General features: G+C 53.7%; 1 protein-coding gene across 1 annotated transcript in view; it reads left to right on the top strand.

The window, feature by feature from the left end:
• The window catches only part of TMEM255B (transmembrane protein 255B), a 35,160-nt gene that overhangs the window by 7,674 nt on the left and 15,258 nt on the right, over positions 1 to 12,228 (top strand). The window contains exons 3-4 of the mRNA XM_007466355.1: positions 2,289 to 2,351; positions 10,749 to 10,838. Of these exons, the coding sequence (XP_007466417.1) occupies positions 2,289 to 2,351; positions 10,749 to 10,838 (153 nt within the window). The remainder of the gene's footprint in view (positions 1 to 2,288; positions 2,352 to 10,748; positions 10,839 to 12,228) is intronic.

The raw sequence follows: 12,228 nt of genomic DNA, 5'->3' as shown, positions 1-12,228 counted from the left end.
ACCGCATGGGATCAGCAGGAAAACGAGCTGACGTGGTCCTCACCTCCGCTTCTGGGCAATAACCCCACGAGGTAAACCCACAGCCCAGCCAGACCTGGCAACAGCGGCCCCCAAATCCCGAATCCTCCAGACTCCTGAACTGTGGAATTGTGTCCATTTGTTGGCAGTAAAATTTGCTCCAAGCGTCTGCATCGCACTCAAGGAGCGTCTGTGAAATTGCTTTTTATCAGATATGATGCCCTGCGAATGCACCAGAGCCCTGAGGGGCTGTGTCACAAAGAGCTAAACCAAGATTTTAAAAAATGAAGCTTATTTCATCTCATTGCTCTCGCTAGAGGTATCGTCCAGCTTAGTCATGATGTTGGTAACATTTTAACAAGGATGAAAATATTTTAAGATACTTTACAAATATCATTCATTTTCCGTTTATATTTTTCTTTATTTTTAGATTTTATCTGTGCTTTATAAATCTACATTATCCTCCTGTGTATACTTTCTGAGTAAACCTACATAAATAGTGTCTGTGCCGGTAGTGTTCTCAGTGAACTCCCATGAGACTCTGCTTCCCGGCCCCGTGTCCTGGACCAGAGGGGAGCCAGGGCTGTGGAGGCTGGCGGCTGTGAGGACGCATCCCCCAGGTGACCGGCAGGGCAGGTCAGTCTCGAGTAGGATTTTGCAGTGTTCTCTACGCTTCACTGGTTCAGGATTTCACCTGGAGATCACCTTTGGAACATCCTGGGTGTGTTGAGAGCCTCGCTCTGCAGAGACCCTGACTCCTGGGCGAGAACCAGAGTGAAATTGGCTTCAGCTCAACGGTTCTGAAAGCAAACAGTGGCCATAACAGATGAGGTTTGCTCAAAGAAAATGTGGATGAAAGTCACTTCTGTGGACGCGTGGCATCCGACCTTGAGACTTATAGCAAGGACGGGTCTCAGGAAGAAACTGGGTGAGGAGGTGCAAACACCTCAACGTTTTGGAAAGAGGAATTTTTTCAAATCCAAACAATGCAACTTAGCGAGACTTAACATATATTTTCATACATTTATGTTGGAGGGATTTTGTGATATTTTGAAGAAAATGCTCATCTTCCGTCACTCCTTGAGAATTCTTAAATTATTGGTGAAAATTACACCTGTGCATCCACGTCCGTCTCCATAGATATTATATACATATAATATATACATATATATATTACATAGCATCATATCTCCATAGATATAACACTTGCAGGCAAAGACATCCTTGGACATAAATAGGTCTCATTTTTAGGGCATTAAATCTGGCACCATGGTTAGAGATGCCACAGCTGTGTGGGTCAGTCGCGCGGCTGTCCCCAGGCTGCTGCCTCTGCCTCGCACGGTCACTCAGAATCCGACGGGCCGGGCAGAGCCGAGGGCCACCCACTGGGTGGGCTCCAGTGCGGGGTCTCGGGGCGGCCCTGTGCCTCTGAGAGGGGCTTGTCACCGGCTGCTTTGAGCGGTGCCTCCCCTGGCGTTGCTGGAGCTCTGTTCTTCAGGCTGAGGGGAAACTTAGGAATTCTTCCCAGGCGGGTGTTGGGGGATGAGGCCGCCGGCACCCCTGGGCACACTCGGGTGATGCGAGATGAGCATAGTCGTGGTGTTTCTCCAATGTCCCAGCGTCACCTGCACCCAGGCCGAGAGCTGAGGCCGAGGAACAAGCGGACTGGTTCTCAGGAGCCTCCGGGTGCCCGTCCTGCCTGGGCTGGAGCCCCCATCCCACCTCTTCCTGCCCCAAGGTTAACCGTCTGCCTGCTCACCTGAGTCAAAAGCTCATTTCTAAGGGGTGTCAGCCGTGTGCGTGTCGGAAACACCCTTGGTTCCAGCTTCCTATGATACTCCCTGAGGGGTCAGCCGTCCTCCCACGACGGCCCAGGAGAAGCTCTCAGACGGGCCTCTCCCTGAGCACCAGGCGTGGAGGATGGGTCACCAAGAGAAAGTTCTCCTGTCTGGGTGGGGGGCACGTGACACTCATTTCCAGGAATCGAGAGTTAAACTGACGTAGGAGTTAAAACATTTGAACACGGAAGATGAGACAGGTCTGTTTCAGCAGCTTCTATCCCGATCACTGGCTTTGATGGATCCCGAGAAGCCCACCCCAACGGGCATGAGCCTACCTGCCGCTTAGAGCTTCGGGCTCTGTGAGGGGGGGATGGTTGGCCTTGCTTTTTGGTAGGATGTCCTGAGGTGGGTGGTCACTGTTCCCTGTGGGCATTAGGCTGCCAGGCATGTAACCCGAGCGCTTTCTCCCTTGTTTTCCTTTGGTGTCAGCTGGGCTTCGGATCTTTCTTAGGAATTATTGGCATCAACCTGGTGGAGAATAGAAAGCAGATGGTAAGAATGTGCATTGTTTCTTTCAAATGTGGTTCGTGGGGCTGTACCCGGGGTGGGGGGGGAGTGCTGCCCCTATAGCTGTGGGTGTTCCTGGGAAAGCCCCTGCCCCAATCCAGCACCCCCAGCATCAGTGCCTAGCTTCCCAGGCTGTGGACTATACACCCCAGGACTCAGGGTTGAGTGGGTGCCATTCACATCTTAGGCTAAGTGAGCATCGCCCCTGGGATTGTAGGGTACATTTTACAACCTCATGTGGTGTCTTAGCAGCTAAGGTTGGGCCACGGGAAGAAAAGTTTAGGGGATGGGGTGGGTTGGGAAGGTTGGCAATTAGTTTAAATCATGGTGTATAAGGTTCAGGCAAAAACATGCGTGTATGAACATCTGTCCTTGAGTCAGGAGCCTGGCATCTCCTCCTACGTCTGGGGTGTGACGACGGCTCTCCCAGACTGAGGTCAGTGGAAAACCAGGCAACCGTGGTTCAGAGCTCTTTGCAGAGGGCATGTCTACAACTGTGGGACGTATGAGGGCCAACCTTGATCCGTCAGGTTACAAACCTGACTTTTTATTGATCATTTCAATTTGGAATCTGTCTTGTTGATGCAGTGCTTTGGGGAAGAGAGCTATAAGAATAGTTAATTCTTAGTTAATTCAAAATAGTTAATTTTGCCAAATCATTGTGCCAGCCAGTGTTGACTTCTGAGAGGGTTCAGGGAGGATGCGGTTGGACCATATGCTGTTTCTGTCTCATCTCCAAATCATCGTAACTGTGCCGGAGTTTCTGCCTCTACCTGCACTGGCCATCATCCTGAGGCATCACCGGGATCACAGTGGCTGCCCTGGGCTCTCACGGGTGTGTGAAGATGTGGAGAAAGTGGAGACTTGCACACAGCTGGCGGGAATGTGAAATGATGCAGCCACTTTGAAAAACAGCGTGGCAGCTCCTCAAAATGTTACACGTAGACTTACCATAGAGTAAAGTGTGTGCTGCCGTCTGCTACTCTGGCCCTTCTGTTGGGTGTGAAGTGGGGTCTCCTTGTGCATTTGTATTTGCTTGATGACTAATGATGTTGAGCCTCTTTACATGTGCTGATTGGCTTTTTGTGTATCTGTTTCTGGTTGTCGTTGAGAAATGTCTATTCAAGTCCTTTGCCCATTTTTAAATCGGGTTACTTGTCTTTTTATTGTTGAGTTGTCAGTCCTTTATGTATTCTAGATACAAGTCCCTTATCTGATATATGATTTGCAAGGATTTTAGCCCATCCTATGGATTGTCTTTTCACCTTCTTGGTGGTGTCCTTTGAGGCACAAAAGTTTTCAATTTTAATGAAGCCCGACTTATCTAATTTTTCTTTTGTTGCTCGTGATTTTGGTGCCATTTCTAAGACTCTCATGCCAATTCCAAGGTCATGAAGATTACCCTTATGTTTTCTAAGAGTTTTATCACGTACATTTAAGTCTTTGGTTCATTTTGAGTTGATTTTGTATATGGTGTGAGATAGGGGTCCACATTCAAGCTTTGCATATGGCTACTCACTGGTCCTGGCACCATTCAGTGAAGAGACTGTCCTTTTTCCGTTGGATGGTCTTGATACCCGAATTGATAACCACTGGGCCATAGATGTGTGTGTTTAGTTTTAGACTCTCAAGTCTGTTCTGTGATCTGTGAGCTTCTGATAGAAATTGTGTTGAATCTGTAGGTCGGTTGAGGGAGTGTTGCCCCGTGAACTTGGGGATGTTTTTCCATCTCTTTAGATCTTTTTTCATTTCTTTCAACAATATTTTGTCGTTTTAAGAGTTGAAGTTTTGCGCTTCTTTTGTTAAATTTATTCCTAAGTATTTTATCCTTTTGGAGGCTGTTGTGAATGGAATTGTTTTCTTAACTTTGTGTTTTGATTGTTCATTGCAAATGTATAAAAATACAATTGAGGGGCTTCCCTGGTGGCGCAGCGGTTAAGAGTCCGCCTGCCGACGCAGGGGACGCGGGTTCGTGCCCCGGTCCGGGAAGATCCCACATGCCGCGGAGCGACTGGGCCCGTGAGCCGTGGCCGCTGAGCCTGTGCTCCGCAACGGGAGGGGCCATGACAGTGAGAGGCCCGCGTACCGCAAAAAAAAAACAAAATACAATTGATTTTTGCATGTTGCTCTTATATCCTGCAACCCTGTTGGTCTCACTCATTAGTTCTAATAGTTTTTTAGTGGATTCCTGAGGATTGTCTGTCTATGCAGTCATGTCACCCACAAATGGAGATAGTGTATGGAGTGTAGTGGATAGTGTACCACAAATGGAGATTCTTCCTTTCCAAAATAGTTGCTGGAGTTCTATTTCTTTGGCAAAAGAAATGTGGGCCTTGGAGTGGGAGGATAAAAATCCAGAACTGACCCTAGCCCCCAGACAGGGTCCAGCCTCCCAGGAAGCCACCCTGAACCCCAGGCAAGATGCGGCCACCAGGTTCCATAGACCAGAGCTTTCTGCCTGAGGTTGCGTGTGTTGCCTGTAGAATCTCATTTTGGCCTTTCAGGAAAGCATTCCTCCAGATTTACCTTGTACGATAAACACGTGCTTCACTATCTAACATTTAAGTTAGTATTTGTGAGAGCTGAAACCTGTGTCGACCATTAGTATCTCTGTCATCTTGACTGTTGTGAACCTCAGTTTCTTCACACTCAGGATTGTTGAGCATCTGAGTTAACGCATGCGAGAATATCCAGTGCAGCGCTGGTCCGTAACGGGTGTTCGGAGACTAGTAGCCATTGTTACTTATTGTATTAAAGCACGTGGGTCAGTCAAAACATTCAAGTTGTAGCAAAAGGAAACAATAGCAAAGCTGAGAAAATATCAACTAGAGACAGTGCTTGTTTCAAATGCATCGAGGTTTGTAAGAACACTCTCTTTTCCCTCGCTTTCTCTTTATTTTAATTTTTTGCAATAGAAAATTTTAAATATATGCAGAAGTGGACAGAATAGTATAACAAACCCTCTGTATCCATCTCCCAACTTCATCCGTTGTCGACTCACGACCGATTTTGAGTGGTATTTTGAAGCAAGTCCCAGACATGGTATCATTTTGTCTGTAAACATTTTACTCTGCTCAAGCTAAGGGGTGGAATCTAATCATTACAAATGGCTCCTCCACGATCTCTGCCCGTTATGGCATCAGTCTCCAGTGATGTCCAAAGAATGCCCTCAGCGGAGTCAGCTTCTGATATTTCCCCATTGACGAATGAGTTCTTGCTTTCTCCTTGCTCAGACATCAGAGTCCCTGATTTCACCAACAGCTCTGCAGTCTAGCTTGGTCCCCACGGCCGGGGATGGAGAAGTTAAGGGCTTAAAGCAGCTTGTTAACTGCCGCCTCCGCCCACCCCCAGCCGTATGTACGTGCATGTGCACACACGCACACAAGAGACACACACACACATACACACACACAGAGACATACATAGACACACATATACACACACACACAGATACACACACAGACGCATACACTGGAATCTTCCTGGAACATAGTTTCAAACCCCCTGAACTAGAAGGACTGATGGGACGTCACTTAGCGATAGAAGTGCGTTTCCTACAGAGCATTAGGTACCGGCCTCCATCTGTTGGGCTTCTGCTCCTTCGAGCATTGTGTGAGAGGGTCCTGGCTGTGCCCTCAGGCAGCCCCTGCTCCGGGTCTTGACATTACGCTAGTCTCCTCGGCTCTTCACCTTCCCGTGTAGAAACCAAGCTGGTCTCTGCCCCGCCAGGACGGAGCTGGGCAGGGCTGAGACAGTAAGGCCTCGAGGGCTGGGCAGGCAGACACTGGGGTGCTGGGGGATCCGAGGGCCATCGGGGAGGAAGCCTGCGAGGTCCACGGTGACCCACGTGGAGGCTGTGCAGGGGGGACTGGGCCTTCCCCGTGAGGGCCCACTAGTGACGGGGTTCCTGGCAGGCAGGGGCGGGAGGGTGGTGGCCAGGTTCACACGCTGTCCCACCTCCAACCCCGTGCTCCGCCAAAGGGCCTGCACACCCCTCCAGTTCTTTCTTCAACAAATGCTTCCTGGAGCAGCTGCACGATGCTGAGCTGGGGGCTGGGGCTGGGGGTGGGGGAGACCCTGAACTCATGGGGCTTCGACGTGTACATGCAGCTGGGGGGCCCTTGGGGTGGACAGGGGAGAGGCAGTGAAGGTGGAGAAGGGCTGGAAGGTCTATCCCGAGGCCGGGACAGGGGGGTGGATGCTCTTGGCACATAAGGCCAAGAACCAAACAAGGCGTGTCAATTTTGTCAATAGTTTCAAAGAACCAACTTGCAGCTACCTCTGTTCTCTTTGCTGCTTTTCTGCTCCTCTGTCTCCTTTATCTCTGCTTAAGCCTTTGCTGGCGCCTTGGCTCTGGGCTCAGTTTGCTGTTCTCTTCTAGTTCTCTGAGGTGTTACCGCCTTCTCGGTGTGTGTGTTCACAGCTCTCACTTTGGTCCTGGTTCCACCGCGTCGCCTCTTGCCTGGACCCTGTGGTCGGGGCTAATTGCTCCCGTCTCCACTTTCTTCCGTTCATCTGGCTCCAGGCAGCCTCCTTCTTATCACACCCTTATCTGTTTGGTGTTTGTTTTTGAAAATCACTTTCCCCTGTTGGAATGGAGTAAACTCTGTGGGCCCAACGGAGATTTGAAGATGACCTTCCCCCACTGAGTAACAGCTGCCCTTCTCCCAGAAGAGACCCTGACAGGACAAGGAGACACAGTCCCAACCCTAATCTAGTGCGTTCCTTAGTTGCTGGAGTCACAGACCCTGTCTGCAACATCTGTTGGGCCCGGCAGCCCTCGTATTAGAGAGGGGCCTTCGGGGCGTGAGCGGGTCCTTGTGCTAACGTTGTTAAACCACTAGGCTGCTGAGGGGCAGCGAGGCCTGGAAAGGACGTGGCGGCTGTGACCGAAACCAGGACATGCAGGCCTTGGCCGAGAGGCAGCGGCTCATCCTGGCCGCTTTCCTATTTCCAGCCCGAAGTGCTGGAGGAGAGAACTTCCAACGTCTTTCCCAGCACTGTCAACTGGACCCTGGTGGTTCCCGGGCAATAGCACGCGTGCGGTCACCCCAGTGCCGAGTTTACCACGTGTGAGGTGGTGCTAGCTCTGACTTTTACTTTTTCCAGGGCAGTGGGAGGAAGGGCAGCCGAGCAGAGTCAGCTGAAGGTTGATGAGGACGTTCAAGTCATGGGGACGTGTGCAAACCGAGTCAGAGCACATTTACACACCCAGCTGTGGGCAGCCCTGCGTGCTAGGAGACACTTTGCAAGTTGTGTGCTTTCTGTGGAGACCTGGATGAAATCCGGTGGAGGTGTGATGTGAGTGTCTCTCGGCCGAGAGTGTGACTGAGCCACAGTTGGGTCGGAGCCGGCCACTGGCCAGCGTGGAGCAGGGCGTCCTCTGAGGCGTTGAGTTGGTGCGTGGAAGACTCACCAGGGCAGCGGGTCCAACGATGGCTTTGCTCACCCGCTGGTGGTGAGAGAAGCAACAGGGCCTCAGGGGCCACTTCTGGGAGTGTCTCAGGCGACTGCAGTGCTTAGTGGACTTCCTGAACCAGCACCTGTGCTGGAGCACACGGGGCTGGGCAGACACCCACTTCTGACGAGGTCCCGGTGACCAGGCTAGCCGCAGACCCACTGGTCCTAGGAGACCCCTAACTGGGGACAGCTCCACTCCTTAGGGACACTGGCAGCGGCCCTGAGGGAGGTGGGGAGGGGGAACGGTGCCATCCCAGGGGTGTCAGGCCGCAGGCTGCGTGGCTGTCTGCAGGAGCAGGTATCCCGGACCGAGTGCACGGCTGGACCCGGTGCCAGCCCGGTGTCTGGGACAAAGCAGGTGCTGGGGAACACTTGCTGGGGGAGCAGTTTGCCCCTCCCATTGCTTTTGTGCCAGAAAGTCATCCTCCCTTCCTGAGGTCACAACTACTGGGGGGTCTGGGAGGGGCCGGGGCTGCGCCTGAACTTGGCTGTAACTGTGGCCTCTCCGTAAGGCTGGGGTGGGAGTTCCAGGCCAGAACTGGTGCTTTCCCTCCCTACGCAGCTGGGGTGTCAGGATGAGATGTGTGCCCCGTGCTGAAGGACTTGGGGCTCCAAAGCGATGTTGTTCAGGTCGCGTCTCTGTGTTGGGGCCCCTCTGGCCGGAAGCTCTGCCCAGCAGGAACCGCGTCCTTCCTGTCGGGCTACGGCATCCAGGGGCCTCGCCGTCAGTCACAGGAGCTGCCCTGCTCTCCGGCCGATGCTAAGACAAGATGGGGCGGCCTCGTGCTCCAGCCTCTACGAAGCACGAACCGTGGGCTGAGCGTCTCTGTGCGAAGGGTGCGAGCCCGGGGCGGCTGGAAGGTCCAGGGAGGAAGCTGGGAGGACGCGGCAGCCAGAGCAGACGCAGGCCTTTCATTGGCTGGAGACGCGGGCCTGGCTGGAGACGCGGGCCTGGCTGGAGACGCGGCCTGCCTGGCTCCCCGGACAGCAGAGAAGTGTCTTCTGAGTCTTCTATGTGTTTCCATGTAGTTTGTCACAAGGCAGGACAAGCCTGGGAAGGCTTGGTTCGGTGTGGTTTCTGCAGTGATTTTTCCCACCACTCTAGCTTAGCCGCGTTGTTTGTGTGCAGTAACTTCACGGGAAGGGACGACGCGGTCTTCCTCCCCCGAAATGAGGGAGGGTCTGCCCCTGGCCTCCCTGCTCGGCATCGAGGCCCTGCTGGCGTGGGACCCCGCCTCGTGTCTCAGGGCAGCTCCTGCCTCGTAGACCTAGAGCACCTGGGCGGAACGTGGGTCCGACCGGGGCTCCGCAGAGCCCCTAGGCGAGGTCGCTGCCATTGTTCAGATGCAGGCAGGGTCCTCTGCATGGCTCCCGCAGGGGGTCCCCAAGGTCCCTTTTGTTCAATTCTCCATTACTGTCAGAAGTGTCACATGGGGGGAAGGGCCAAGGGCAGCAGACTGGCTTGTCACACCTGCATCCACACGGCACCTGCAGGGCGTGGATCCAGCACATGGAGAGGTCAGCCGCACGGCTCCTTCTCCGGGTGGGGACACAGGACCAAAGGGGTCAGCAGGGCAGAGACCCCCGCAAGGCTGGGTGACAGCTCTGACGTGCGGTGTCAGGGGACAGGCTTCACTTGGAAGTAACATGTGGGGCTGGGCCTCAGGCCTGTGGACTGTGAGGAGGGAGCCCGGCCACCCTTCCCCTTGGGACAGCCTTGTGTGGCCCTCCTGCCCATTCTGCCCCTTGAGTAGCCACTGGGAGCCTCACGTCAAAACGGAAATCAAAGTTGCAGTCTGTCAAACCTGCCCACGTTTCATGCCAATCCCTGTGCTTTGTTGAAGAAACAAATTCCTCAGGCTGACGAGGGTGGGAGGGTGAGGCCGTGCAGGTCAGTAACCCCAGAGCCTGACTCGGCCACGGGGAAAGAGGCAACCAAGGGACGCGGGTGGTGGGAGGCAGCTTCTGGCCGTGTTCTCCAAGCTTAAGGCAGACGACCTGCACGCACGCATCGTGCTCTAGCTCGCAGCTTCTTGTTCACAAGGTCTGGGTTGGAAATCCCGATTACTTTACACACCTTCTAGGACGGAGTGAATGCACTGACGCCATGGCTCGTGGCTGCCACAGGGGTCCTGCCGTGGTTGGCAGGGTGGACACTTGGTGTCGCCAGTGGCAGGACATACAGGGATTTTGGTACCACTTTTGCTATCTGTTTTGGTAAACCTGAAATTGTTCCCCAAGAGAGAGAAAAAAAATTAAAGAAATGGCCAACAGACGTAAGAACAGGTTCTCAGCCTTGATAATAACAGAAATGCACATGGAGTGGCAGCGAGGCTTTTTCTGCCATCAGATGGCAGAACCGAGAAACGAGCAGCGAGCCGTGTGTCCTTTGGGACATCAGGGGGTGGGTGTCTGGCCGTGGGGCGTGGGAGTGAAACGCATGCCCCCTCAGATTCTGACATGCAGAGACGCCCTACCTTGTCCTGTTGGCAAGCGTGGGTCCCTGTGTGTTCCAGGAGATGGTCCTGCAGAAGCACGCGTGTGTGAGCCCAGACTTTTATGTAGAATGTAATTAGGGTCTTTGTAGCAGAGTCTGTAAAAGCAAGAGATTGCAAACCGTTTAAATACCCTGGGAGGCCTGCCGTTACCCACAAGGCTGTGTGTGTGGGCCACAGCTCCCCATCCACGAGCTCCTGCCTCCGACCCTGTGAAATAAACAAGGCAACCAGGACAGGCCTTGCTTAGTGGGATCGGGCCTGGGGCGCTGCCCTGGCCGTCGTGGAGGGTTTCGGGAGAGGCCGTGGTGGGAAATGAGGACCTTGCCGAGCAACTTCGGGGGTCGGGGCAGGGGGCCTCGAGCGGTGGGGGGGCTCTCGGGGAAGGTTTCTGATGAGACTGAGCCTCTCCTGTCTCTGCTTCCAGCTGGTGGCGGCCATCGTGTTCGTCAGCTTCGGCGTGGTGGCCGCCTTCTGCTGTGCCATCGTGGACGGCGTGTTCGCTGCGCGGCACATCGTGAGTTCTTCCCAGTCACCCTCATTCTGTTCTCAGTTGCTCTGTGGGTTTAAGAAATCTTCAGAAGTTCAACTTCCTCTTGCAGGACGCAGCTCGGTGACCTTCACAGTCTGACGGATACAGATTGTGTAGGCCAATTGCAGTCCTTCCTCCTGTCCCTCCCCTCGTTTCCTCCAAAACTGACCCAACACGCATCCGCTACCCCAGCCATCCCATCATTAGAACCAAAGTCCTCAACTTCCCACCGACACTCCTCAGGCCCCTCTTAAATCAGTAAGATGAAAGGTGTCCCGGAGCCAGTGCCCCAAGACTTCCCAGGCTTTTCGCTCAAATATGTGTGTTGGGACCTCCTCACTGGACGCTGTGCCCATGAGGTCCCTCTGCCTCTGTCATCCTAACGGTGGGGAAGCCGGGGGAGGACAAGCCACGTCAGACACTCGTGCTTTGGAACTGCGGAGCGGTGGCCGGGACCTGCTCAGAAGGAAGGGCCGGGCACTGCTGCTCTGTCCACCAACCCTGACCTGGCGCCCCGTCCGGGCCGGAAGGACCCGCCGGCATTTCTCTGTGGCCCCAACGGGTCCTGTGTCAGGTGGGAATGCGACACGAGCTCAGGGCTTTACGTGCGATCGTTCACGTCAATTAACACTGAACCCTGAGTGGTTTTATGCTTGTAAAGTTTCTTAGGTTATAAAAAGTGCCGGCCCTGGTGGTAATGTTAAGCTAAGCTTTACAGTCGCTATTCTTGGGACTATTCGGTCAGTTTGAAATTATTTCCAAATAAAAGGCTTACAAAGTGCTGGCCCTGGGAATCCTTACCGATTCCTCTCCAGGAGAGGCGAAGGGCGCAGTTTCACCCTCCCAGTCAGGTTTTACAACTAAAGAGGCAGGCACGGTTGATTCCCGCAGCCTCCCTCGAGCCTCAGGTGTGACGAGCACCCCCTGTCCGGGGTGTAGGGTGTGGAGCTCAGTCCCCACATCCCTGTGCTTTTCTTTCTTTATTCCTTAGATGGGTTTTCAGCTTTCTCTGGCTGCATGTGGCCAGTGTGCCCAGGATTGGCCGTCCCCCCCAAAGCTGGGCCTGCCAATCAGTGACTTGGACGTGAACAGAGGGGCTGAGTTTCCAGGTTGAAAACACATAGCCTGAAGCTGCAGGGAGATGGCTGTGGTTGAACTATGGAGAATCAATTAAAAATGCCCTTTTCTGGGCTTCCCTGGTGGCGCAGTGGTTGAGAGTCCGCCTGCTGATGCGGGGGACATGGGTTTGTGCCCCGGTCTGGGAGGATCCCACATGCCGCGGAATGGCTGGGCCCGTGAGCCATGGCCGCTGAGCCTGCGCGTCTGGAGCCTGTGCTCCGCAACGGGAGAGGCCACAGCGGTGAGAGGCCCACGT

The sequence above is a fragment of the Lipotes vexillifer genome, unplaced genomic scaffold (assembly GCF_000442215.2).
Source record: "Lipotes vexillifer unplaced genomic scaffold, Lipotes_vexillifer_v1.1 scaffold791, whole genome shotgun sequence".
Lineage (NCBI taxonomy): Eukaryota > Metazoa > Chordata > Mammalia > Artiodactyla > Lipotidae > Lipotes > Lipotes vexillifer.
This window is presented reverse-complemented; position numbering and strand designations above follow the sequence as displayed.